General features: G+C 45.0%; 1 protein-coding gene across 1 annotated transcript; it reads left to right on the top strand.

Annotated features, from left to right (window-relative positions):
* The first annotated feature begins 464 nt into the window (after window positions 1-464).
* LOC112215695 (transcription factor SOX-4-like) lies at window positions 465-7,128 on the top strand. Its single transcript, XM_024374976.2, has 2 exons — window positions 465-853; window positions 1,331-7,128. The coding sequence occupies exon 2, from the start codon at window positions 1,379-1,381 to the stop codon at window positions 2,570-2,572; it is 1,194 nt and encodes a 397-aa protein (XP_024230744.1). The 5' UTR covers window positions 465-853; window positions 1,331-1,378; the 3' UTR covers window positions 2,573-7,128.
* The last annotated feature ends 20,671 nt before the right edge of the window (window positions 7,129-27,799 follow it).

The raw sequence follows: 27,799 nt of genomic DNA, 5'->3' as shown, positions 1-27,799 counted from the left end.
AACATACTGCAAATATACAGCTTGTCTTCAAACAGTGAACTTTTACCTTTTAATGCTGAGAGTGTGTAGGCACGATTCAACATGCACACTTCTTTAACCCACACAGTTTACTGGTCAACAGATTCATAACACAGAGCACTTCTCAGTTATGTAACTGTGATTTAAACATGCAGACAGACACCGTCTTGCAGGATACACTCCAAGCTTCTTTAAAACTGCACTTAACATTTTAAACATTTAACGCCCCCTCGTTTAACATTTCAACTCCCTCTCTCAGGTTCCCTGTTCTGTCACTGTGCCTGTGCCTCACTGTATGGAGACTTTCTGCTCTTACACACACACACACACACACAGACACACACACACACACACACGCACACACACGCACACACAGACAGACACACACACTGAGCCGCTGCACGGAGTGGTGGGTGGAGGGGGAGGAGTTTGTGCCAGAGGAGGTTGAGCTGTCTACTGGGAGGTTTATAGAGTAGCAGACAGGGGGGCAGTCCCTACAAAGAGGGAATAGGTTAGAGAGAACAGTAGACAAGGAACGAGAGTAGAGAGAGAGACAGAGAGAGACAAACAGACAGACAGAGACAGAGACAAAGACTCAAAGAGAGTCTGCATGCAGCCAGCCTGGGACAGCTTGGTACTGTAGAAACAGCCAGACGTTCAACTCTAGCACTAATTTCCTCTCTGCTCCACAGCAAGCCCACCTGGTTCAGCTCAACACTGCATCATCAGAGCCAGCCCATTCTCTACATATGGAGAGGGAGCCGGCTTCTTTTCAGACACTCAGCATCTAGGTCCTGAGGCAAGGGTACTGAAGCAGAGTCCTACAGAATTTCTGGTGAGTGTTTTAGTGTTTGTCCTAGTGGTCACATTTCCAGCCAGTGATGGTAGTGGTGTTATTCATTAACTTGTGAGTAATGTTGTGAGTAATGTTGGAGATGATTTTTGTGCTCTGGGATTTGTATAGGATGTGTTAGTTTGCACCTCTAAAAGCAGATGGGTTATGGGCATCTTTTTTTTTAAATCTAAGGCTGCATTTAGACAGGCAGCCCACTTTTGACCAATCAGATCAGCTCTGAAAATTATTTGAAGTGATTGGTCAAAAGACCAATTAGTGAAAAGAGATCCGAACTGGGCTGCCTGTCTAAATGCAGTCTTCGTGTTACATATTGTACTGACCATACTGTATGTAACAATTGAAAACGAAAGGAAAAACATAAGTGTAGATTTATGTGACATTTACAGTCATGCTGTCAGCTGAGGGATACCCTTGATGGTGATACTTATGGCTTGTCTTTTTCCTTTGGTGGTACAGGAAGAGGAAACGTTGCAGTAACAACTTAGAGTGTCTATGTGATTATGGATGACTCCAGCCGTCAGTCTGAGTAGAGCATCATCCTCCATCATGGTACAGCAAAGGGGACACAAATACTTAGCAGTTATGGACAGTGATTTGAGCCAAGAGGTTTTCGTAGGACTGGGAGCAGATGAAGGGGAGGAGGTTTTTGGACCGTCACCCTCCAACAAAGACCCCAACTGGTGCAAGACTCCCACGGGTCACATCAAGCGGCCCATGAATGCATTCATGGTCTGGTCGCAAATCGAGAGACGGAAGATCATGGAGCAGTGGCCAGATATGCATAACGCAGAGATCTCCAAACGCCTTGGCAAGCGCTGGAAACTCCTCCCCGACTACGAGAAAATCCCCTTCATCAAAGAAGCAGAGAGACTTCGGCTAAAGCACATGGCCGACTACCCCGACTACAAGTACCGGCCCCGGAAGAAGAGCAAGAGCTCCATGCCCGTGCGGGTCGGGGAAAAGGTCCCCCTGAAGACAGGCAAGTCCCACACGGGTGGTCGTGCATCCGCTTCCGCATCCTCCACAGCCACCAGCAAAGGGCTCAAGGTCCGAACGCCTTCCTCCAAACACAGAGCCAGCTTCCACGGCAATAAGTTCAAAGGTTACGACGAGGGCATCAGCGATGACGACACAGTGGATGTAGAGATGGCCAGTCAGGGAGCAAGCCAGCCAGGAGGGCAGAGGCCAGCCTTGGATGTCTTCCACCACCAGCAGGCTGCCATGACCCCTGGGCAGCAGCAACCTCATCTCACAGCCCAGCTCAGAGTCAAATTGCCCACCACCACCTCCCACCCGCCCACCTCCAACCTCCCTATGGGCCTCTCCTCTGGGTCTCCTGTACCCCAGAGCCTCCCAGAGTCGTCCCCCAGGGTGTCCTCTTCATCGGAGTCCCGTACGCCCCTCTCCTCCACCGGCCGCTCCTCCACCCCCACCTCCACCAGCTCCTCCTCATTTGTGTCGTCGGCCTCCTCCGACGAGGAGCTGGATGAGGAAATCTTGCATATCATCTCCAACGCCAACTTTGACAGCATGCCTATGGATTGCGCCACTCTGGACAAAGACTTTGATGCTGCGTTTCACACCAACTCAGGATCCCACTTCGATTTCCCTGACTACTGCACCCCAGAAGTGAATGAGATGATATCCGGGGACTTGCTGGTGCCCAGTATCTCTGACCTGGTGTTCAAGATCTACTGACCTTCATTCATAAAAGCCTGTGGTTTTTTGCTTATATTATTTATTTTTCCCCGCCCCGAGCTTGGACACTTCCTTTTTGTGTTCTCTCAATCAAGTCCGTAAGTGCTATTGCTTTTCTTTTCCCAGTATGCCACATCCTGATGGTCTGGTGTACAAACAGTGAAATGTTTCTCACTCCAAGCCTTTTATCAAAGTTAAAATATCCAGGCACCGAACAGGAGACCAGGTACAAACAGCAGAGCAGACTCTGAACAGATATGTTCCTAGTAGAGGGATAAGAGTGCTTTCAACAGTAAACCTATTCAGTATTTATTGTTTTCAGTATTAACAGGAGCATGGAGCATTGCCATGTCTTTCACGTGCATTTGTTGTATATGAAGCACCATTACAAATATGTTCTGACATAATCAACCAGAATGAAGGCAACAACTGCAGATTCACATTTTCAAATTGACAAAGTAGCCTCATTCCTGATTTATTCATGTTATCAACAAATTATCTCTAAATATCAAAGGGTAAAAAGGGAGATCATGTGAGGCATAGATAGTCCTTATGTTTCAGCTAATAGGAATCTGCAGCACTTCTCATCATGGTTCTTACAGTAGCATCAGTTAAAGTAGAGGCTCTTGCCAAGAGAGAAATCTGCTGCAGACAAGTGCCAAGGAGCCGGCCATAATTTATTTAATAATCTGTAATTAGATAACAGCACTTTCATCGCCTCGATAATACTGCAGACTCCAAGACATGGAGTATTACGTAAACACAAGCCTTGTGTGTGTGCCTGATTCATTCCAGACAGTTGAGGCTGACCGTAGCGGTGGTTTGGTGGTTAGAGTGTGGGGCTGAGTAGTGGAGGGGGAACAGGAAGGGAGAGAGGGGAAGTGAAAGAGGGGCCAGGGGGTCGGTGATGGGGGGTGAGGAGAAGCTTTTCTTTCAGGGAGCTGTACATCTGTCCGTGCAGGCAGCAGCCTTTGTGCCGGGGTCGGAGTGAGTGTGTATGTGTGAGTGAGTGTATGTGTGTGTTTGAGCTCTATTGAGCAAGCGTCTGCCAGCCGGGGTAGTGGAGAGGGGGGTAGTGTATTCAGGGGTAGATGAGGACACGGCCATCCACACACCCACCAGCTCAGTAAAATGCATGTCATGTCTGCAGTCTGGCTGCAGCTGCCTGATCAGGGCCGATTCAGCGGTGAATGGAGGAGAATCTGTCTGCCAGCTGTCCCTCCATTGACTCTCTCAGGGATCGTTTTGTCTAGAGGTCCTTCTGCCCCTGCCTCATTCATCTGCCCTGATCTGGGGATGAGATGCACGCCACCTCTCCTCTCCTCTTCTATCTCTCCTTCAAACAACCGTCGGGGGAACGAGGTGACAGAGAGAGAGAGAGTGAGACGGACCCCCCTTTCTCTCTCCATCCCAACATGTGACCTTTCTTCTTTTTATCCCTCTATCCTCATTAATTACATCGCCTGGCTTTGGCACTGTGGTGAAAAGGACCAGTGTTATTTGCTTACTCTCCACCAGCAGCTGCCGAAGAGCCAGCCAGAAAGCAGCACCAAAAACCCTTCCTGCAGTTCTTATCTTATATAAACTGATGCTAATCCCTCGTCAGACCGACCTTGTCAAAGCCAGTCAACATCCTTTAACAGAGGCTGCCCCACGCGTTGCAGTGTGTCTCTGGAGCAGGCCATGGAGAGGCAGGAGACAGGGGATATGTGATGGGACCATGGGGGATACACTGGGAGTTTGTTTTCAGACCAAGATGCACTGTTTAGGGTTGTGTCTTAATGACTGTGTGGTATAGGGATCATGACGAGAACAGGATTGGGTTTTGTGTTGTGTTCCTCTTCAGTCCCTCCCCCCAGGAAACGCCTGAAGGAACCAATGCTTTTTTTATGAGCGACAGTGTTTTCAGTTCCTTGTGATGAGAGAACTGCACCATAACCTTTACAGTACAATGTCTTCATTAGCAAAAAAACAAACAAAAATAAAATCAGGTAACTTGTTTCTGAACTGGAAGGTGGCTTCCTTCGTAGATATCAATGGTAGGAGAAGATAGATGAAGGTTAAAAAAAAGAAAAAAAGAGAAAAAAAGAGAGATGGTTCTACTACGAACAGAGGCCTTTAAGAATCCATACAACAACACTGATTAATTTTTTCTGTTACATATAAGTAGGAGTTCCTTTAAAAATATTGGAAGGATACCATTTGAACGGTAAATAATCCAGAAACAACAACATCCAACCTCCATCTAAAAGTGAACTGCAATCGAGGTTTTAGACATACTGCATGTGTCCTAGTATTAAAAAAGTGATCGCCAGTATTCTGTACTGTTAATACACACTGATATTGGTTTACATAGACAAAGTACGGCAAACCATTCCTGAACAAATCAGTATTCAGGGATGAAACAGGTGAAATTACAAATACAGATTCAGCAAAAATGTCTTGGTTCACCAGTTGAAAGGGTATTTCACCTCTTGATTATGTACATGATACAGTACAATATATCCCATGTTCTGTCTGGTTATAATAGTATTACTCAACAAACCTACAGTACCGTACAGTGTAATGGAACCAATACTGAATTCAACACCAGCAGCCTAAAACTGGACTCAGGACTAAGGTAACAGCTCACTGAGGAACTGATCCTATGAGTTTTAGTCATTCTATTGTGCTGTATATTAGATCATGCATCTGAAAAAAATATGTACCAGCAAAATTATTTGATACTGCTGAGTTATACCTTTTCAAAGATGTAATGTTTGAAAGTACAGTATGTATCAATCATTCAGGTGCATTTAAGTGTAAATAAAATATTTATTTAATTACATAAAAATGTTTTTAAAAAAGCAAAAGGTTGGAAAGGGACACCCTTGACAGAAACCTAACCAGCATTTCCGATTATTTATTTAATACTTGTGTTTTTTATTAGAATACTTCTAGGCTCATTTTATTTTACTTTTTCATATTTTAGAAAGAGAGCTAGAAACCAGCCTAGACAACTCACAGATGGGCTCTGGCAAATTAGTGTCAGAGTGATAAATGCAAAAAGCTGTGGAGAAATTAAGCTGGGTAAAAACACCCATCTGGTGTGCACCTCCTACTCTGGGCCGGCCTTTGATGAATAGCATTCCCTGAGACAGAAATACAAGGACAATGCAAATTTCATCGAGCCGTCGGCCTCCCTCTCCTACCACCCCACCCCACCCCTTCCCCCTCACATCACAAGTGGGGCATAGCAGCCCCCGCCATACTGAGCATGACTGTCTGACTGTCTGTCTCCAGCTACAGCGTCTTGCATGTGGCTGCCACCACGGTGACCAGGGGCCCCCAGCAGGACCAGTCCAGGGCTATAGAGGTCCACAGGGGCCACTCTCAACCTCAGGGTCCTAGTAGGACTTAACTTACCATTCCTTTAAACCACACCGACCTGACAACACAACAGCAGCACTGGGAGACCCGGCTTGCTGCACACAGAAGTAGCCAAAATATGACCATGATGCCTCACATACAAGTACATATTGTTTACAAGGTTTTACAGTATTATAGTCTGAGCTGAATACAGAATGTTTCCTCCGCTTTCATCCTCGCAGCAAGGGTTATTTTGATTTGTTTACAATGTCAAATATGATTTGTAGTCTATTCACCAGCACGTTTTGGTCTTAGTCGTGGCAAATTGTAACAAAACCTATTTCTGCGACATGAAACAAACTGAATCTTGTTTAGCTGAAAATATGCTTGTGTTGAACTTTGATTCATCAGCGTTATTGTAAAACAGGGGAAATGGGGATGTTTAAATATATTTTCATGTGTTACAAATGCATTGCATCCAGCAGTACACTCCAGAGTGTACTAGTCTGAACAAACTGTCTAATCAAATCTATAAGGCTCACCCCTATTCATCCGTATATAGATATATATTGGCATACATTTTAAGATCTGTGTTGATAAATGTAATTGGTCGATAAGTAGAACCAAAATTCTTGACATTGCATTGATAATAGGTATGCATGTACAAATAGTAAATGTCTCTAACAATGGGAGTAATTGCACTTCGTATAGCCTCCCATGCAACACTTGTATTGAAAACCAGGGGAAAATGGTGGAAAAAGTCATTTAGAAAAATGCATCACTATGCTAACAAAACTTAATGCTAATATTGTCATATTGGAACCCCCCTCTGCTGTGTAGACTGTCATTCCTGCACTATTCATTATGGATTGGTGCATAACAAACATGATGTGTTTCTATCGATCAGTCATTTGCTGTATTGCAATTCCATAAAGCTCATTTAATCTGTGTGCAAAATGGTTCAACAGCTAACCATCTCGTTCATCTTAGTATCGCGTTTGACCAATAATTAGCATTGCTTTATCATGTATATGTATGCTTTTTGTAGTGTGGTACATTCAGCTGTTCTGACAGCGAGTATGTGTATAGAAATCAAAGCACTTTGTTGTGAATATGTACGTAGATCTGAGAGACGCCATTTTTCATTTTGGATAGAGTTATCAGTGTAATGACACTCCATCACTGAATAAACTGTTACAGTCAACATCGGATGTCTTCTGTGTCTGTCTTAAACTCTCTGTCTCTGTATCAAACGACGGTGGAGTGTGGAATATTCGAAACTGCCTTCCTTATGGGGTTTTAACAGTTGGCTTCCACTGTGACAACGTTATGTGACTGTTGTTTCACTCTGTGTCTGTCAGGATGCAGATGTTCTTGTGGTCAACTTAAGAAACTTGAACACTCACACTCATGATGTCATCCACGGTACGTGTACACGAGATATATGTGAGGTGCACACTGAAACCCCCGTCACACACTGACTGAAAACCCACCACAACACATTCTCAGAAGCATTTTTTTAACACTTAAACTGTGGCATTACTGTTTTTTTTCAGCACCGTGAAGAAAATACAAGAAAACAATTATTGAGCTAGGGATTAATCCCAAATCCAACTGAGTGACAAAAATGTTTCTAAAGGGGAATTATTTGGTTGACTAAATAATGTGTGCCCTTCTGGATTCCCATTCAGAATTCTAGCCTGGGTCAGCCGGGCTCCTATAGCCAAAGGCCATGTTTGACTGCTTATGCTGATGGGGGTGACATTTATCCCTTTTCTGTCACTTCAGAGACTTACACACGAAGCGGTGTGGTGAATCAAGCAGACGTGCAGTGTGCTCTGCACAGTCATGTCAGCTCCAAACTCAAATGTGGGTTAAACAAAACAGCAAATGGTATTAACTGCTGCTGAAATAGGGGCCGCACTAGGAATTCAGACCATTTCAGGGGTGACTGACACTTTGTGCGTTGTGAGAGTGAGAGACAGTGTATTGTCGGAGCGAGCGGGCAGCGTGCAGACAGAGTAGATGTGGTTGGTTGGGTGAAGGTTTGATGTGTGTCATGCTTTTGATTCCCTGATTCTAATAAGCTGATTTGGTGAGAAACACCTGAGAGGATTACTCAAAGGATAATAGGTAGTAGCAGCTCTCACATTAGATTGGATGCTTGTCACTCACTACCACCCCCTCCCTACTCTTTCCTCCCTCTCCACAGCATACACTAGTTTACCCTGGAGTCACACCATAATGTCTGACAAATAGCACTTTCCTCATGCCCTGAATACACAAATGCACAAAGCTACCTATATGAAAATGAACTCCCAGTGCAAGGTGCTACATCGGTTCTACTGATGTTGTGAAGGTTGCGTGTGACCTCTCTCATCATGGCCCACCAAGGGGGTACAGGGCGACTGGCATCCATTTTGTTTTAATACCTGGACCCTTTGACCCTAACAGCCCTCTTTAGAGCAGCCCACAGTGATAAATGCCCCCAAAAGTGTGTCTGCCTGGTGAAAACAGCCTCATCTGTGGAACAGTTTATTGAGTTACAGGGAGCTTAGGTAAGCACATAGCTGTTTTACTGGCTGATTCATTGGAAGCTTATATTTCACTGGGACCAAATACCAATGGCTCCGACGGAATTTGTCAATAAAGGAGCATTTCTGCACCACTTTTCTCCCTGGTCAGAGAAAGTTAAAAGTACTGCTCCGTCCCTCCTGATTTATAAATCTTCCCCAGGGATACAGAGTCCTGATAGGAAAAGAATGATGTCCTTGTAAACTGCTGTGTCAGTCCACTCAGGTCCATACCAGGATCAATTAGCGAGACCTAATTGCTGTTCTTCCAATTACACAGTCATAAGCAGAGAGACATGGTTATTGCTAGGGAGCTCCGAAGGACTGAAGGAGAGTCCTCCTACATAGCCTGGCAGGTGAGGAGGCCAGGATTGACAGGGAACGCCTGGGTGTATTTGTGGGAGTTTTTGAGAGCGCGTAAAAGTGTGTGTGCTAGCGTGTGTGTGCTTATGTGTGGGTGCGTGCGTCCAGTGTATGTGTGATCTTGGTGTATTTTTGTATGTGTGTGGTGCTCCTAAGCAGCAAAACAGCCAGTCCAATGTACCAGACAGACAATTAGGGTCCTGTCTGTGCCATGATGTGATCTCTCAGATGAGGCTGCAGAAGCTGCATTCGTCTCCCCTGACCTGGGTCTGACTGCGAGTGCCGCTGGAGATTCAGACTGCAGTACACAGTCAGTCAGTGGCTGTGTCCCAAATAGAGTTCTGGTCAATATAGTTCTGGTCAAAAGAAGTGTGCTATATAGGGAATAGGCTGCCATTTAGGACACAGCCAGTGACTAAGTGTTTCCAGATTAAGAGAGCTCTGTCTGGGATGAAACAGCGCTCAGAGCAAAACGCTGCAGCTCCTCTCTCTCTCTCTCTCTCTCTCTCACACTCACTCACTCTCTCTCTCACACTCACTCACTCTCACTCTCACTCTCACTCCTCACTCTCACTCTCACTCTCACTCTCACTCTCACCCTCACTCTCACTCTCACTCTCACTCTCACTCTCACTCTCACTCCTCACTCTCACTCTCACTTTTACTCTCACTCTCACTCTCACTCTCACTCTCACTCTCACTCTCACTCTCACTCTCACTCTCACTCCTCCCTCCATAGGAAGACCTCAAGTGGAGTTTCATGTCTGGCCTTTTGGAAAAACACGGGGTAGACACACAAGATGCTTAAGGAGACCAGGCTACATGAGTGGGCTTCCTATAAATCTAGTTATTCTCTGGATCCCCTCACATACACACACAAACACAGATAATGAAAAACAACCGTCACCATGTGTTTGCCCACTGGAGAAAGCTGAGATAGACTACAGGATTTGAGTGAGGTAGGAGACATTGGTGTGGACAGATTTGGACTGGCTGTCCCCTTTGGGCCAGTCTAGTAGCATCTCCAGACAGGCTGCATTACGGTGTGAAGGGGGCCAGAGGAGGCCACGCACTGCCAGAAGGGGACAGCACGGAGGCTGTAAGGAGCGGTGCGGGCCAACAGCTGGCACCATGCTCAGTGTCCAGGCAGCAAGCCGCTGCACAACAGGACTGTCCTGAAAGCCAATACAGACACACAGCAAGACCAAGGGTGTGTCCCAAATGGCATCCTATTCCCCATGTAGTGCACTACTTTAGTCCATGGGGCTATGGTTAAAAGCAGTGCACTCCATAGGGAATAGGGTGCCATTTGGGATGCAGTCCAAGTCTGCTTCCACTGCTACCGGAGCCTAGAAGTCTATGGAACAGTCACCCTCAGTCAGTATAGACAGTGGACAACTTATAGGCCACTCCAGATAAGTGCAGATTGGAAAGTGCAAACTGTTAATGTGCATTCATTCAAGTTCATTATTTTCGACAGGCTCCAATTAAACATAGCTAGTTAGATTCCGTATGGCATGCACATACATGACAGTCACAACAACACATTGCATTTGTCAGGAGTTGACTGTTTTCTGCTACCAACAGTAACACCTCTTGTCTTGAGCCTAGTTCCCTTGAGTTGTAGGTGTTCAAAATAGTGACAACTGCAGCGTTTTTAAAGGGCTGGCAATATACACACCATGTATCACAGAGACGTCTGTAGATGTTATATTGTCATGAACTGCACCAGTTCTCATTTCCTGGGAAAGTCATTTGAGCACTGACACTTTCATAAGTCTTATCTGATCATGCGCGCACGTGTGTGTGTGTTTGTGTTTGTGTTTGTGTGTGCGTGTGCGTGTGTGCGTGTGTACGTGCGCGTGTGTGCGCGTGTGCGTGTGTGTGCCTGCGTGCGTGTCCTTCCATGTTTTAGTTTGTATTTTTGTGCATGCTATAAAAGCATCATTCATGCAGTCCTGTAAATTTCCGTAAAAGCTGTTGTACCACTTCAACCTCAGCTGGCCTGAGCCCAACTTTATAGTGATAGATGCAGAAACACACCACTTCACCCACAAATTTACAACTAACCAAAACAGTCCCGTCTGCCCTGCGCAGGTTAGTGTTTTTCGTCATGGATCTTGTTCTGGAGGAAGCCCTGCGGAGTGGTCACCAGCTGACATGGCCACAAAGACATAAAATATTATTTTAAACCTAACCCTAACCTTAACCCTAGTCTTAACCACACTGCTAACCCTAACCTTAAATTAAGACCAAAAACCACATTTTTGTTTTCATTAATTTTTACAATACAGACAATTTTGACTTTGCAGCTAGCCATTCTATTGGAAATCCCTTAGTTCTGCCTCCAGGGTACGATTCATGACAATAAACATCAACCTGTCCTGCCTAACCTTTAATGGCTTCTACACCTCATGCATTGCAATCTCTGCAGTGCTAGTAGCTTACTACCCACATCATTGACTTGTTATATAAAGGGCAACAACATTTGGTGACATTTCCTCTCACTGCCTGAGGTGATTGCTGAAGTCACATTCAATTGAACACTGAAAAATATAGACCACATCATCGACTTGTTTGAATAAAATGATTTGATTCTCAGAATGTGTCATGGTATTAGTTGGAATAGTTTTGAATAGGTGAGATCAATGCCTAGGCTACATCTGAAGAAGCCTTGTAGGACTATGCATACCTTTCCTTTCCAGACGGTAGGCTCAAGCCCAGACGTATAGACTTTAGGACAAGCAATCATTCTTAGGCACGTCCCAAATGGCACCCTTTTCTCTACACAGAATGGGCCCTATGGGCCCTAGTCAAAAGTAGTCCACTATACAGGGAATAGGGTGCCATTTGGGACGCCATTTACATTAGCATTTCCAGGGAGGCAGTGTAGCGGTAGCCTACATGTCTGGACAAGTCTTGCATCAACAGGATAGGCACAACCAATCTGGCAACCTGCTTCTGGCTATGACCCACTTCTCTGCACACTGACCTTCAGTGGTGGAGGACATTCTTCAGACACACATAGACACAGACAGGCAAACAAACATGATATACACTGACACCTACACGCCCCCACATACACACATGCATAGTGTATACAGACACACAAGATTGTAAATGCGTATCAGTCTTTTAAAAATGTAGTTGGATAAATAAACAATGATATGCCCCTGTATGATATGGAATTAAAGTTGGTTGTAAAATGACTAACTGCAATACCATTCAGTATTGTATAACCAATGTATAGCAATGTAAAACATTAATACACATTTCCCACTGTTCTGTGCATGTAATGTGAACTCTCGTGTGAAGAGATCTATGGCAGATGAGTGCAGATGAGTAGACAGCGTGGGTGCATTCTCAGACACATGACTCACACCACAACACACAGACACACTGCTCAGCTCGGCTTGTCAACACAAACCATTGGCTGACAGTAGAGACAACATGCAGTACTTGTATGTGCACACACACACACACTCACACACACACACACACACACACACACACATCCTCCCCACCTGGATGCATCTGCAGCGAGCTACGCATACGCACGTTGCAAAGGCTCATGGGTTTGTAGGCCACTGCTTATCTCTGAACTCACGTCAAATCAAGATGGAGATGTCCTTTGTCTCATTACAAGCATCCTGGGGTTCAGAGCCTGCCCTAGATGTCAATTCTCTCATCAAAAATGACATTGCAAGACAAAGAGGTCAGATGCTAATACAGTGTTAGACCTCCTTACTGTACATTTTCTTGTACAATGTCTGCCATTTTGTCAAATGAAGTTCAAAACTTCATTTTAGTTCTTATTTGCACATAAGTCTGGGAGAAGTCTGAGGGAAGGACACTGCAGTAGTTTTAGCAGGCCTCATCATCCTCCACCACGCCTCCTGTGGATGTTGTTTACGCTTGGCCCAAATGGATTCCCCTTTAATCCTATGTACGCCGGTGGATTTACCCACTTCTCCCTGGGTTTACAGTTAAATGTGAGGCCTGGATCCCCTTAAGCCCAGTCTAAGCCCTTTAAAAAGGATGCTGGAGTTTTGGACCGTAGCAAAACGCAACGCTCTCTCTCTCTCTGGCCGCTCTCTGCATGCTCTGTCTCTGCCTTCTGATTCAGAGGCTGTGGAGTGGCTTATTATATCAAATCATGGACTCGTATGCTGCTCATCACAGGAAGTGCAAGCCAGAGGATTTCATCTCACAGAAAAAAAAAACAATATAGAGAGAAGGAAGTGAAAATCGGGTTATACTGTATAAACTGCTTCCATCATTTCCCGTCTTGTATGGACTTTGTGTGGATCTATCAGCAGGGTTTCTATAGATTTAGTGGGGAAAAACAGATTAACCTCAATACATCCCCAACACATTAAAGCCTTAAAATAATCACTGTTACATCCATGAGTTATACCACGTATTACCACCGCACTGTAGCTAGATACGCTTTTCTTTTTCTAATCAATTGTAAACACGCTAAAAGTGAATTTGCATGCAGGGAATATAGGATCCACGATTGATAACGTTTCCAATTTCCAGGGATTAGGAGATGAAAAGGTCACATGTTTATTGTGTTTTTGGTGGTTTCACAGGGAATGTTTATTTGGATTTACAATACCACATGCTGGTTTGTCCTGACCCTTCATGTGCTTGAAGGCCAAATGCAGATGTTTTTATATGAATATATTATAATTTCTGGGTAACAATTAAGTACCTTACTGTAACAGATTTCCATTCAAATGGAGAAAAAAAATCTTTTTTTGCAAAAAACGATTTCTCAAGCAAGAATTGTGCTTGTCTGTTAGTGGTCTGAGTGGGGAGGGGAAAACTGAAAACTAGCTGTTATTAGCAGAGAGGTTTGGAACTCTTTTTGTTATTGGCCTATTAACCAATTTACCACATGGTGATGTCACCATTGAAAGCCAAAACTCCCGCCCATGCAAACCTGCTGATTGGAAGGTCCATTATAGATTGTATTTTCAAGCAGCAACTATCAGGAAATAATACTGATCAAATGCTTTCACACTTTTAAAGTGTTAGTTTCATCAGCTGTAGTACAATATGATATAAAACAGAATTTTGACTGCACTGGGCCTTTCATAATGAGATAGATGTGTGGGAATATTGCCAGCTCCTACTGTATTGCTCTATTGTTATGTTCTATGAGAATTCTTATCAGTGCTGAATAATTCCACCAGCAAAGGGTTAGAACACAGTTATGTCACTGTAGCAGGGTTGAAACCACAGAACCAGAATGAGATTCTATTTCTACACTCTTAGAATAAACAGTGCTATCTAGAACCTAAAAAAGTTATTTGGCTGTCCCCATAGGATAGACCTTTGGAGAACCCTTTTTGGTTGCAGGAAGAACCCTTTTCACAGAGGGTTTTACATGGAACCTAAAACGGTTCTACCTGGAACCAGAAACGGTTCTCCTATTGGGACAGCCAAAGAACCTTTTTGGAATATATGGTTGGAACACTGCTGTTGCGGCCGAGTGACAAAACCCATTGAAAGCTAAGGGAATCTGCTTAGGCCACCACATTGTATGTACAAATCTGTCATATCTAGTGCTTTTTTCATAGCAGTGCCTCACTTTGGAGCTACATAATCGTCTTATCAAAATGGCTGGTGAGAAAGCTATCTTACAAACAGAGATCTGACCTTTACATGTAGCATAGTTTATTTTCGCTACGACTGAACCATTCAGTCTCATGAGGGTGTCAATTGGCTCTGAGGGACCCTGACTGTCTTTTGATTGGGTGGTCTAATCTAATCTGTCTGTTCCAATTCAAATACTATAATATTTTTTCTCTCATCTTTTGATTTTACGTCTTGTTGCCAGTTGTGTTATTTTAAAACACATAAGTTATCTGAACAAGTGTGATAATGTAGTAATCCTGATGCTCTGCTTTCCTGACCTTCCTGTAAGGTCAAATCATCCTATAGGTTCAATATGTCATATTGGCCTATGAGCACGGAGCCACAGGCACATAGCATAGGGAAGCTTAAACCCACCACATCATGATATTATGATTCGCCTCACGGATGGCAGGCCGAGTCCACATCAATCACAGAAATGCCACCCCAATAACTTCGCCGCAGCACGTATGACAAAAAGCGCCATGCTCAAGACTCCCCAGCCTACCAATGTCCTCAGCAGAATTTCAATGGGGTTACGCTCCCATTTCAATCAATAACAATCTGAAGACACAACATGCAGCAAGGCCTCCAAAGTGTGAATAAATAAGCATAAGAACATAAGCCTCTTATACTTGAATCCAGGTCATAGTTCATAATGTACATTTAGCCTGGGGGATTAAGGAGCTATAATATAATGTCGGTCTAGTTTTAGTAAGTGTAGCCGTGACAACCACGATGACAGACACCTAAGCCAGTGGCATTTAACCACTGTGACCTGGCTGGGAGGGAAATTAATCTGAAGGTACAGATAGATATAGGATGTTTAATTTGACCAGTTTCTCACAGCAGGAAAATAATCCTGCAGCAACAGGAAATGTGAATTATTGTGTGGATCACAATTAATGGACATTTTTGTAGGGTTTGAAACATTTTTAGTTGGGGCAAATCAAGTATTTTATTTATTTTTATTTTTTTTTATGTAGAAAAATTACCCCGTTTTCTCCCCAATTTCGTGGTATCCAATTACTTAATACCTACTATTTTGTTTCATCGCTACAACTCCCATACGGGCTCGGGAGAGACGAAGGTTGAAAGTCATGCGTCCTCCGATACACAACCCAACCAAGCCGCACTGTTTCTTAACACAGCGCGCATCCAACCCGGAAGCCAGCCGCACCAATGTGTCAGAGGAAACACTGTGCACCTGGCAACCTTGGTTAGCGTGCACTGTGCGCAGCCCACCACAGGAGTCGCTGGTGCGCGATGAGACAAGGATATCCATACCGGCCAACCCCTCCCTAACCCGGACGACGCTAGGCCAATTGTGCGTCGCCCCACGGACCTCCCGGTCACGGCTGGTTGTGACAGAGCCTGGGCACGAACCCAGAGTCTCTGGTGGCACAGCTGCCGCTGCAGTACAGCACCCTTAACCACTGCGCCACCCGGGAGGCCCGAAAATCAACTATTTTAAAGTGAAAATTAAAAACTTTAGACACCTTTTTAAACCTTGAATACACTTCAAGTGATTCAATCCTTGACTACACTACATGCTATGCAGGACATTTCCTGCAACAACAGGGTGATCAAATTAAGATCCTACATCTGTATGAACTGTGACCTCCATTTTATATCTGAATAGAATACAATGCCCTGGTTTTTGTCCATAACCGCTTAAAGGTGTTGCACCTTGGTCGTTCAAAAAAAATTAAGTCAAGACACCCGGTGTATCGGCAGCCCCTTCGACAGGAATTACTGAAGAATGTTTCAGAATGATTTTGTATGCACAACTTACCTGATTCACGTCACAAGACTGAAAAGATCAGCTAATATGTCGTAACATAACAAATATCATAATCCACAATACACAGTATCTTACTACAGCAGTGCTGAAGACACAGAGAGCCACAGTCGTTCTATTACTGCAGTCCTACGGGGAGACCAACTGACATTTCCCATAACCGAGGCCTATATGTAATCCTTCAATCTTGATTGGGCTCATAGCATTAATCAACCTATAGGAAAACAGCAGTGGTTATGCATGGCCTGAGCTGATTGGACTTGATTTGCCCATATCGCAACACCACTTCATTGATACTTTGTAATTAAACTTCTGACACCATTTTTGCAGAGCAAGGAAAATGGAATTGAAGATGGGATCGTTCCAGTTCATGTTTTCTGAACCAATTTCATGCACAATTTCCTCTGTGGTAGATGGGAGCCTGTGTGTGTGAGGTAGCTACAGCTGCCCTGCGCTTATAGAACGTGTAAGGCATACTGTGCTGTGAAGGGGTGCGGGGAGTATGATATGGAGTAGCAGCACAGGCTTTTGACATGCAAATCCACACCTGCTGAATACATGTGAGGAGTATCAATTATACTGTATAACATGGCCATGTTAACTGATTATGGTGCTAAAATAAAACACGTTCATGACAGTCACTGTAGTAATTTTCATCAAATAAAATAAAGAACGTGCATAATCATTCAATCTGTGATGACTTCATACTTCATATGTAATGATACATGAGGGGCGGGGGCGTATGCCTTATGACTAACGTGACATGGTGTGATGACAGAAACATACAGGAACTCAAATCCTTCTGTTCACCTGATTTAGAATTCCTCACAATCAAATGTAGACCGCATTATCTACCAAGAGAATTCTCTTCGATTATAATCACAGCCGTATATATCCCCCCCCAAGCAGACACATCGATGGCTCTGAACGAACTTTATTTAACTCTCTGCAAACTGGAAACGATTTATCCGGAGGCTGCATTCATTGTAGCTGGGGATTTTAACAAGGCTAATCTGAAAACAAGACTCCCTAAATTTTATCAGCATATCGATTGCGCAACCAGGGGTGGAAAGACCCTGGATCATTGTTACTCTAACTTCCGCGACGCATATAAGGCCCTGCCATTTTGTTGATCCCTGCCTACAGACAGAAACTAAAACAAGAGGCTCCCACGCTGAGGTCTGTCCAACGCTGGTCCGACCAAGCTGACTCCACACTCCAAGACTGCTTCCATCACGTGGACTGGGAGATGTTTCGTATTGCGTCAGACAACAACATTGACGAATACGCTGATTCGGTGTGCGAGTTCATTAGAACGTGAGTTGAAAATGTCGTTCCCATAGCAACGATTAAAACATTCCCTAACCAGAAACCTTGGATTGATGGCAGCATTTGTGTGAAACTGAAGGCACGAACCACTGCTTTTAATCAGGGCAAGGTGTCTGGTAACATGACTGAATACAAACAGTGCAGCTATTCCCTCCGCAAGGCTATCAAACAAGCTAAGCGCCAGGACAGAGACAAAGTAGAATCTCAATTCAACGGCTCAGACACAAGAGGCATGTGGCAGGGTCTACAGTCAATCACGGACTACAGGAAGAAACCCAGCCCAGTCACGGACCAGGATGTCTTGCTCCCAGGCAGACTAAATAACTTTTTTGCCCGCTTTGAGGACAATACAGTGCCACTGACACGGCCTGCAACGAAAACATGCGGTCTCTCCTTCACTGCAGCCGAAGTGAGTAAGACATTTAAACGTATTAACCCTCGCAAGGCTGCAGGCCCAGACGGCATCCCCAGCCGCGCCCTCAGAGCATGCGCAGACCAGCTGGCCGGTGTGTTTACGGACATATTCAATCAATCCCTATACCAGTCTGCTGTTCCCACATGCTTCAAGAGGGCCACCATTGTTCCTGTTCCCAAGAAAGCTAAGGTAACTGAGCTAAACGACTACCGCCGTAGCACTCACATCCGTCATCATGAAGTGCTTTGAGAGACTAGTCAAGGACCATATCACCTCCACCCTACCTGACACCCTAGACCCACTCCAATTTGCTTACCGCCCAAATAGGTCCACAGACGATGCAATCTCAACCACACTGCACACTGCCCTAACCCATCTGGACAAGAGGAATACCTATGTGAGAATGCTGTTCATCGACTACAGCTCGGCATTCAACACCATAGTACCCTCCAAGCTCGTCATCAAGCTCGAGACCCTGGGTCTCGACCCCGCCCTGTGCAACTGGGTTCTGGACTTCCTGACGGGCCGCCCCCAGGTGGTGAGGGTAGGCAACAACATCTCCTCCCCGCTGATCCTCAACACTGGGGCCCTACAAGGGTGCGTTCTGAGCCCTCTCCTGTACTCCCTGTTCACCCACGACTGCGTGGCCATGCACGCCTCCAACTCAATCATCAAGTTTGCGGACGACACAACAGTGGTAGGCTTGATTACCAACAACGACGAGACGGCCTACAGGGAGGTTGTGAGGGCCCTCGGAGTGTGGTGTCAGGAAAATAACCTCACACTCAACGTCAACAAAACTAAGGAGATGATTGTGGACTTCAGGAAACAGCAGAGGGAACACCCCCATCCACATCGATGGAACAGTAGTGGAGAGGGTAGCAAGTTTTAAGTTCCTCGGCATACACATCACAGACAAACTGAATTGGTCCACTCACACAGACAGCATCGTGAGGAAGGCGCAGCAGCGCCTCTTCAACCTCAGGAGGCTGAAGAAATTCGGCTTGTCACCAAAAGCACTCACAAACTTCTACAGATGCACAATCGAGAGCATCCTGGCGGGCTGTATCACCGCCTGGTATGGCAACTGCACCGCCCTCAACCATAAGGCTCTCCAGAGGGTAGTGAGGTCTGCACAACGCATCACCGGGGGCAAACTACCTGCCCTCCAGGACACCTACACCACCCGATGCTACAGGAAGGCCATAAAGATCATCAAGGACATCAACCACCCGAGCCACTGCCTGTTCACCCCGCTGTCATCCAGAAGGCGAGGTCAGTACAGGTGCATCAAAGCTGGGACCGAGAGACTGAAAAACAGCTTCTATCTCAAGGCCATCAGACTGTTAAACAGCCACCACTAACATTGAGTGGCTACTGCCAACACACTGTCAATTACACTGACTCTACTCCAGCCACTTTAATAATGGGAATTGATGGGAAATTATGTAAATATATCACTAGCCACTTTAAACAATGCTACCTTATATAATGTTACTTACCCTACATTATTCATCTCATATGCATACGTAGATACTGTACTCTATATCATCGACTGCATCCTTATGTAATACATGTATCACTAGCCACTTTAACTATGCCACTTGGTTTACATACTCATCTCATATGTATATACTGTACTCGATATCATCTACTGTATCTTGCCTATGCTGCTCTGTACCATCACTCATTCATATATCCTTATGTACATATTCTTTATCCCCTTACACTGTGTATAAGACAGTAGTTTTTTTGGAATTGTTAGTTAGATTACTTGTTCGTTATTACTGCATTGTCGGAACTAGAAGCACAAGCATTTCGCTACACTCGCATTAACATCTGCTAACCATGTGTATGTGACAAATAAAATTTGATTTGATTTGATTTGATACATGAACCATAGAAAATGTGTTGTTTTGTAATTATGGAGCCCAAAATGACAATAATTGTACTATTTCTCAATACTCACATTAAACCAGTGCTCAAAGGAGCACACCAAACCCCCTTTCCTGGTTTCAACCATCACTGCCAGACATTGTAATGTAAACACATGTTCCTGCATTGGTTTTCGGTCTTAAACTCACTAAGGCAGTAGGCCACTATGAACAGGTTCAGTTCATGAACACCCATGTGGTGGTTACAGTGTTGGACAGTGCTATTGTTTGTTTGTTGTTGTTGTTTATTTGTTAGTGTCGGGCAGCTGTCCGTCATGCCTTATGCTGGGAAGGATAAAGGATACACACAAAGACATGGACGGGCGCACACACACACACACACACACACACACACTTCACTGATGAGAACAGTCTGGGCCGAACACTTCATACACAACAGCTGAACCCACACAGCAGGGAGCCCACAGGCAATCTGCTCCACACACACACACACACACACACAACTGCACCCTCAAGAGCACCGATGCACACACTACTCCCACTGCGCGTCACAGAAAAGCAAAGACACTCCCTCTGCGCCAGCAGTGAAGGTGAAAGCATTATATTAAAGGCCAGTCCAGTCCCGGTTCATACCAAATGGAGCTGGCCCACAGGGGGCTGGCAAACGCGCCCCACACACATCCTACACCTTAACAAGCCTGCAATTAAGGCAGACAGGAGCTGGTGCCAAAGTGTTCCCCTTGAAATCCCCCTCCACTTAATCAAGCGGGTCAGGCCTGCTACCGTGTAATGGCAGGAAATGAATTACAACAAGAGCCCCCATTTTAACCCCCCTAAACCTGACACGTGCGAGTGGCGAACTTGATTCATGAACTTGGGGGCATTGTGGGGCAGAGGGTTAAAATGGCCGCTTCATAGTTACATTGAGGGGAGTCGCTTAGTCTGAATGGGTTTTAGTGCACATTACTGCAGTAACACAGCCACATTGGCCCACATTTGACAATACATCTACTCTTATCAATGATTTTTTTCAAATGTTTGTCAGTACAATTAATTGTAAAAACAGATGAGCCAATTTAGGAAAATAGGATTTGGGGCCTAAATGACTTTGAAAAACATAAGTAGACAGAGGTGAAGTTCGAGCCCAAATCTAAGCCAACAATGAGTCATTGAGTTCAAACACTCATTTCTAAGGTGGTATTTCCAACTTGGAGCATGTACACTACATGACCAAAGTATGTGGACACGTCCTCCTTGAACATCTCATTCCAAAATCATGGACATTTATATTGAGTTGGTGCACACTTAGCCCAAAGAGGTTAATATTGAGTTGGTCCACCCACCCCCCCATTCAGCACAAGAGCATTAGTGAGGTCGGTCACTGATGTTGGGTGATAAGGCCTGGCTCGCAGTCTAAAATGTAGCTGTATGCTGTAGCATTAACATTTCCCTTCACTGGAACTAAGGGGCATAGCCCAAACCACGAAAAAGAGCCCCAGACCATTACTCCTCATCCGCCAAACTTTACAGTTGGCACGATGCATTCAGGCAGATAGCGTTCTCCTGGCATCCGCCAAACCTAGATTAGTTCGTCGGACTGCCAGATAGTGAAGCGTGATTCATCACTCCAGAGAACGCATTTCCACTGCTCCAGAGACCAATGACGGCGAGCTTTACACCACTCCAGCCGACACTTGACATTGTGCATGGTGATCTAAGGCTTCGGTGTGGCTGCTCGGCTATGGAAACCCATTTCATGAAGCATCCAACGAACAGATCTTGTGCACTTGTTTGGCCTACCACTTCACAGCTGAGCTGTTGTTGCTTCTGGACGTTTCTACTTCACAATAACAGCACTTGCAGTTGACTGAGGCAGCTCTAGCAGGGCAGAAATTTGATGAACTGACTTGTTGAAAAAGTGTCATCCTATGACAGTGCCACGTTGAAAGTCACTGAATTCTTCAGTAAGGCCATTCTACTGCCAATGTTTGTCTATGGAGATTGCATGGCTGTGTGCTCAATTTTATACACCTGTTAGCAACGGGTATGGCTGAAATAGCCTAATCCACTACTCTGAAGGGGTGTCCACATACGTTTGTATCTATAGTGTATTTTAAAATTTGCCAATTAGTTTGAATTACTCCTGTTCAGTCATATTTTTAAACCAGGAAGGCTCTTCAATATAACATCCTGGAAGAGGATCCGCTGAGAGACAAATAAAGGGACACATTCTCCTCCTCTTCTCCTCCTCCTCCCAGCCAGCCAGCCTGGCACTGAAACTAAACTCTGAAGTGAAGTAGGAATGACATTTAAGGCAGGGAGGAGAAAATCTTGGAAGGAAGGGGAAATTGGATCAATTCAGGTGTTGGTGGTGATGAATTTGGGTTGTGCCGGTGAGCTGCTTAATGTGGGCATCACCACGGCAACACACTTAACTGGGTTGGGCCTGAAATCTGCAAAGTAATCTATTTTCACAGTCACACCTCAGTGTGTCAGGCAGGAAACCAGCTCGCTGTAGCTGGATAAATATGCTCTCACTCACTCACCCCATCGCTCTCGCTCTCCCCTGTAATCGTTATCGCTGGGACTCACTGTGTGTGCGTGTGCGTGTGTGCATGTGCGTGCGTGCATGTGGGTGTGAGAATGAGAGAGAGTGTGAGAGAGAAAGAAAGAAAGAAAGAAAGAAAGAAAGAAAGAAAGAAAGAAAGAAAGAAAGAAAGAAAGAAAGAAAGAAAGAAAGAAAGAAAGAAAGAAAGAAAGAAAGAAAGAAAGAAAGAAAGAAAGAAAGAAAGGGAGGGACAGATGGAGAGGGAGAGAGGAAAATAGAGGGAGAGAGAGGGAGAGAGGAAAATAGAGGGAGAGAGAGGGAGAGAGGAAAATAGAGGGAGAGAGAGGGAGAGAGAGCGTAAAATGAAATAGTCACCCATGTGGCTATGCCTTGGATTTTATTCCCTCTTCTTGTCCCCTGCAACTGATATCATTCACACTAGTGTATGTGATTTAACCAATGGATTTAAAGTGACTAAAAAGAGAGGGAGCGTAGAGAGAGGAAAATAAGTGTAGAGGGAAAGGCCGTCCCATCCATAGATCGCCTCTCTTCCCTCTACCAATGACAACAGCATCCTCTAAAGGTTGGAACAGATAGTTCAACCAATAGGAGAGGAAAAGAGCATGTCCCAGAGATATTCAAATGAACATGTCATCACACTACACTGAAGTAAGCTGTCAAAACTTCTTTATTGGTTTACAATACCATCATTACAAAGCTTTCTAAATTATTGATGAACAAAATATTCACAGTTGACTATAAACCTTCATAAACTCTTTATGGAAGGTACCTACCTCAAAGGGTGATAATTATAATCATTACAGCTGGTGTGTATGGAGAACACATTCACACTAAAACCCTGAATCGGTTTGTAATCACAGCATACAGCAGCTCTAAGCACAGAAGGGAGATGAGAGGAAGAAAATGAGAGGGAGAAAATGAGAGGAAGCCTGCAGAAAGGGTTTTGACTCCATCTTATCAGACTCCTGGGCTGACTCCATCACATCCTGGAACTGATAGCAGCTAGATGGTGATTAAGACAGAAAGTAACATTTTACACGACATGGCACAGGGAATCGAAGGGGGACTATACTGTACAGTCCACTACTTTTGACCAGGGCCAATAGGGCACTATGTAGGCAATAGTGGGCCATTTGTGATGCAACATTATATGATATTTTAACGCTACATTAAGCTGAATACTATCCTATTTTGGTACTAAAGGGTGTTGAAAATGTCTATCCGTTTGCAATATTTTAAAAAATCAAAATCTGCAAATAAGTATATGAGAAGACTATACTACGCCCTTCTGATGTATCTAGAATGTTACCATCATAATAATGTTAGCAGTTGGTCATATCAATAACAACAACGGAAGCCAATTTTGATAAAAATAATGTTACAAATAATATAAATATATAATGACAACAAAAAGCTACACCTAACCAAGAAATGGATCAAGAAATTCGAGCTGTATATACAATGGCTCTGTAACTAAAACTTGAAAACAAATTATGTTGAATAAACACTTAAACCCAATTCCCTGTCATGGGTGTGATATTTCATCATGCCATAATAATATTTGCCGACCCCCTGTTCAGGTGCGAGGGTGAACCCTCATCAGTATTTACACTGGCGCCGTCAAAGGTTAATGTGAAATGTCTTGACTAATTAATTTCCAGCTTGACTCCCATCGCCTTCTCCCTTTGTTCAAGCTTTAGGAGCTTGTCCATCTACTATCAATATATCCCCCAGTTCAGTGCCATGGCAATTTCATCCCTGCCCCTCCATTGAGCCCCCTGATAGGTTCTCTTATGTGGAACAGATTGCTCAGTTCTGGTTGTGTTGGCCCTGTATCTGCTGCCATAATGGACAAGGATCTGTAGTGCTTTCCATCTCCTTTTTGATAGTTTTATAATTGCCGGACGGGGCAATATGGCACCTTCACAGAGTCTTGGTGCCATTGTTTAAGGTCATTCTGATAAATGGCTACGTCATCTACTGATGGCACCGAGATGGCTTTGGCGTCCCGTGGTGTATAAATGCCATGTTTTGCTGCTATGTGTGTTTGTCCTATGTGTTTGCCCTAATCTGTCATCTGCTGCGTTGGATAGGCTTTATCTGCTACTATTGGAACACTGAAACAATGTATTAAATCTACTGATGTTAATAAGCTAGAACAAAGGTGTCATGCCCTGGTCTTAGTATTTTGTGTTTTCTTTATTAATTTGGTCAGGCCAGGGTGTGACATGGGTTTTGTATGTGGTGTGTTTTGTCTTGGGGTTTTTTCATACGTATTGGGATTGTGGCTTAGTGGGGTTTTCTAGGTAAGTCTATGGCTGTCTGGAGTGGTTCTCAATCAGAGGCAGGTGTTTATCGTTGTCTCTGATTGGGAACCATATGAGTGTTCTGTGGGTGATTGTTCCTGTCTTTGTTGTCACCAGAGAGGCTATTTAGGTTTTCTCACATTTATTGTTTTTGTTAGTTTATTCATGTATAGTTTTCTTCATTAAAATACATGAATAACAATCACGCTGCATTTTGGTCTGCCTCTACTTCACCTAAAGAAAACCGTTACAGAATCACCCACCAAAACAGGACCAAGTGGCGTGGTGAAAGGCAGCAACAGCAGCGAAAAGAGGAATGGACATGGGAGGACGTTTTGGACGGCAAGAGTATGGACTATACTTCTTGGGAGGAGATAGACAGGTGGGCGGTCGACCCAGGGAGAGTGCCGGAGCCCGCCTGGGATTCGATGGAGCAGTGCGCGGAAGGTTATAGGAGAATGGAGTTGGAGAGACAAGCACGGCTGCGCGGAAGGAAGCCCGAGAGTCAGCCCCAAAAATGTCTTTGTGGGGGGGCTCAGGGAGAGTGTGGCAGAGTCAGGGTTCAGACCTGAGCCAACTCCCCCTGTTTATCGTGAGGAGCCAAGGAGGAGACCAGAACCAGAGCCGGTGTTGGAGGTGAGTGAAGCAGAGACTGTGAAGGAGTTAATGGGGAAATTGGAGGAGAGAGTTATGAGGGAGTTGCTGTGTTGGTGCTTTAGGTACGGAATTCGCCCGACGGAGCGTGCCGGGGATTTGATGGCACCTGGGTCAGCGCTCCATACTCGTCCTGAGGTGCGTGTTAGTCGGCTGGTGAAGATTGTGCCAGCCTCACGCACCAGGCCTCCTGTGCACCTCCCTAGCCTTGCACGTCCTGTGCCAGCCCTGCTCTCAAGCTCTCCAGTACGCCTTCACGGTCCGGTCCATCCTGTGCCACCTCCACACACCAGTCCTCCGGTGGCAGCTCCCCGCACCAGGCTTCCTGTGCGTGTTCTCGGCCCAGTACCACCAGTGCCAGCACCACGCACCAGGCCTTCAGTGCGGCTCGCCTGTCCAGCGCTGCCAGAGCCTTTCTCCTCTCCAGCGCTGTCGGAGTCTCCCGCCTGTTTAGCGCTGTCGGAGTCTCCCACCTGTTTAGCGCTGCCAGAGCCTTTCTCCTCTCCAGCGCTGCCGGAGTCTCCCGCCTGTTTAGCGCTGCCAGAGCCTTCCTCCTCTACAGCGCTGCCGGAGTCTCCTGCCTGTTCAGCGCAGCCAGAGCTGCCAGTCTGCATGGAGCAGCCAGAGCTGCCAGTCTGCATGGAGCAGCCAGAGCTGCCAGTCTGCATGGAGCTGCCAGTCTGCATGGAGCAGCCAGAGCTGCCAGTCTGCATGGAGCAGCCAGAGCTGCCAGTCTGCATGGAGCAGCCAGTCTGCATGGAGCAGCCAGAGCTGCCAGTCGTTGTCTCTGATTGGGAACCATATTTAGGCAGCCATATTCTTTGAGTGTTCTGTGGGTGATTGTTCCTGTCTTTGTGTTTGTTGTCACCAGAGAGGCTGTTTAGGTTTTCTCACATTTATTGTTTTTGTTAGTTTATTCATGTATAGTTTTCTTCATTAAAAAACATGAATAACAATCACGCTGCATTTTGGTCCGCCTCTACTTCACCTAAAGAAAACCGTTACAAAAGGGGATATTGCATTTTATTATATGGAAATGCAGCATTTGTTTTAGGACTTCTGTAGCTGCTAATCCTGGAGTACTGGTACTCAAATAACAGATTAAAGCCACAGATATGAATAGATGGATGTATGGACGAAGAAACAAATAGAGACATAAAAGAGGGCAACGCATGTTGCTCATTACCTCTATGGTGGGAGAGGTTTATCCTAAGGCTGAGTTTAAACCAAGATACACGTAAAACTATCATAACTATGCACCCACACAGAACTGGGAAATTCATCAGATGAGTTCTCTTTATCTAGACTCTTGGAATACACCAACAAAAACTCTCCTCTTATCTACCAGACCAGATCTACGAGTTTCTGTACTGTATCTCAACTTAATCCTTGCTATTGCTAATTCGCTCATGGCAAGATATGTTTTAATAGACTTTCAGACGGTATAGATTCAGAGAATTAGTAGCCAGTGCTGTGTGGAGACTGAGGAGTAGCCCATAGCTTAACACTGCGGTTGCCATTTGGGACTCACACTGAATCTTGAGCTGTCACAACACCCCAGTGAACTCCCTGCAGAATGGAGACAGGGTGACGCACGTACTGAGAAATAAATGCCTCACTAGGTCTCAGTCAGTTAGCATAGCGATGGTTTCTGTCAAATGAGATTTTTACAGATGGTACATATAGCCTCGGTGCCATTTTGTGTGTGCCAAACTTTTTTTGAAACGTTGTAATTTGATCAATATTGTGAAGCTGGTTTAGGGTTGCTTTAGGATTTGACGTTAGTTTAGTGTTCCTTTTGATGGTCAGCATACAGTCCAACGTTGCTTCACAGTTGCCTATGAGTTGAAAATGCAAACAATTAAGATTACAATTAGGCCTACTTCTATTGCTATTAGCTTATAACTGCAACCACAACTAAAACACTGAAATACAATGTGTAGCTTTGCACCAGCATCCTCTGCAAAAACAATGCCTCTGACTTAATACATACTGTATGTATGGATTCCTAATTTATGATTCCAGCCGTGACAATGACAACGAATGAGTACTAATCCTGTGTGCTGTGTTCCCTTTCCTCCTATGGTCGGCCTTGAGCTGAAGCTGACAGCAGCGAGACGTCTGGTCTCCTCGGGCCTTATCTTATGTCACCAGTGATCAGACGCACTCTACCGTCTCTCTCTCTCTCATCCCTCTCTCTCGCTCTCTCTCTCGTTCCTTGTCTGCTGTTCTCTCTAGCTTACTCCCTCTTTGTAGGGACAGCCCCCATGTTTGTTACTCTATAAACCTCCCTCTCTCTGCATCTTCGGGCTACGATCACAGCCTGATTCT

Source organism: Oncorhynchus tshawytscha, linkage group LG02, assembly GCF_018296145.1.
Source record: "Oncorhynchus tshawytscha isolate Ot180627B linkage group LG02, Otsh_v2.0, whole genome shotgun sequence".
Classification (NCBI taxonomy): Eukaryota; Metazoa; Chordata; class Actinopteri; order Salmoniformes; family Salmonidae; genus Oncorhynchus; species Oncorhynchus tshawytscha.
This window is presented reverse-complemented; position numbering and strand designations above follow the sequence as displayed.

What these genes read in the sequence shown, in the direction of transcription:
- LOC112215695 (XM_024374976.2), top strand. Translation starts at nt 1,379, where the DNA reads ATGACTCCAGCCGTCAGTCTGAGTAGAGCATCATCCTCCATCATGGTA.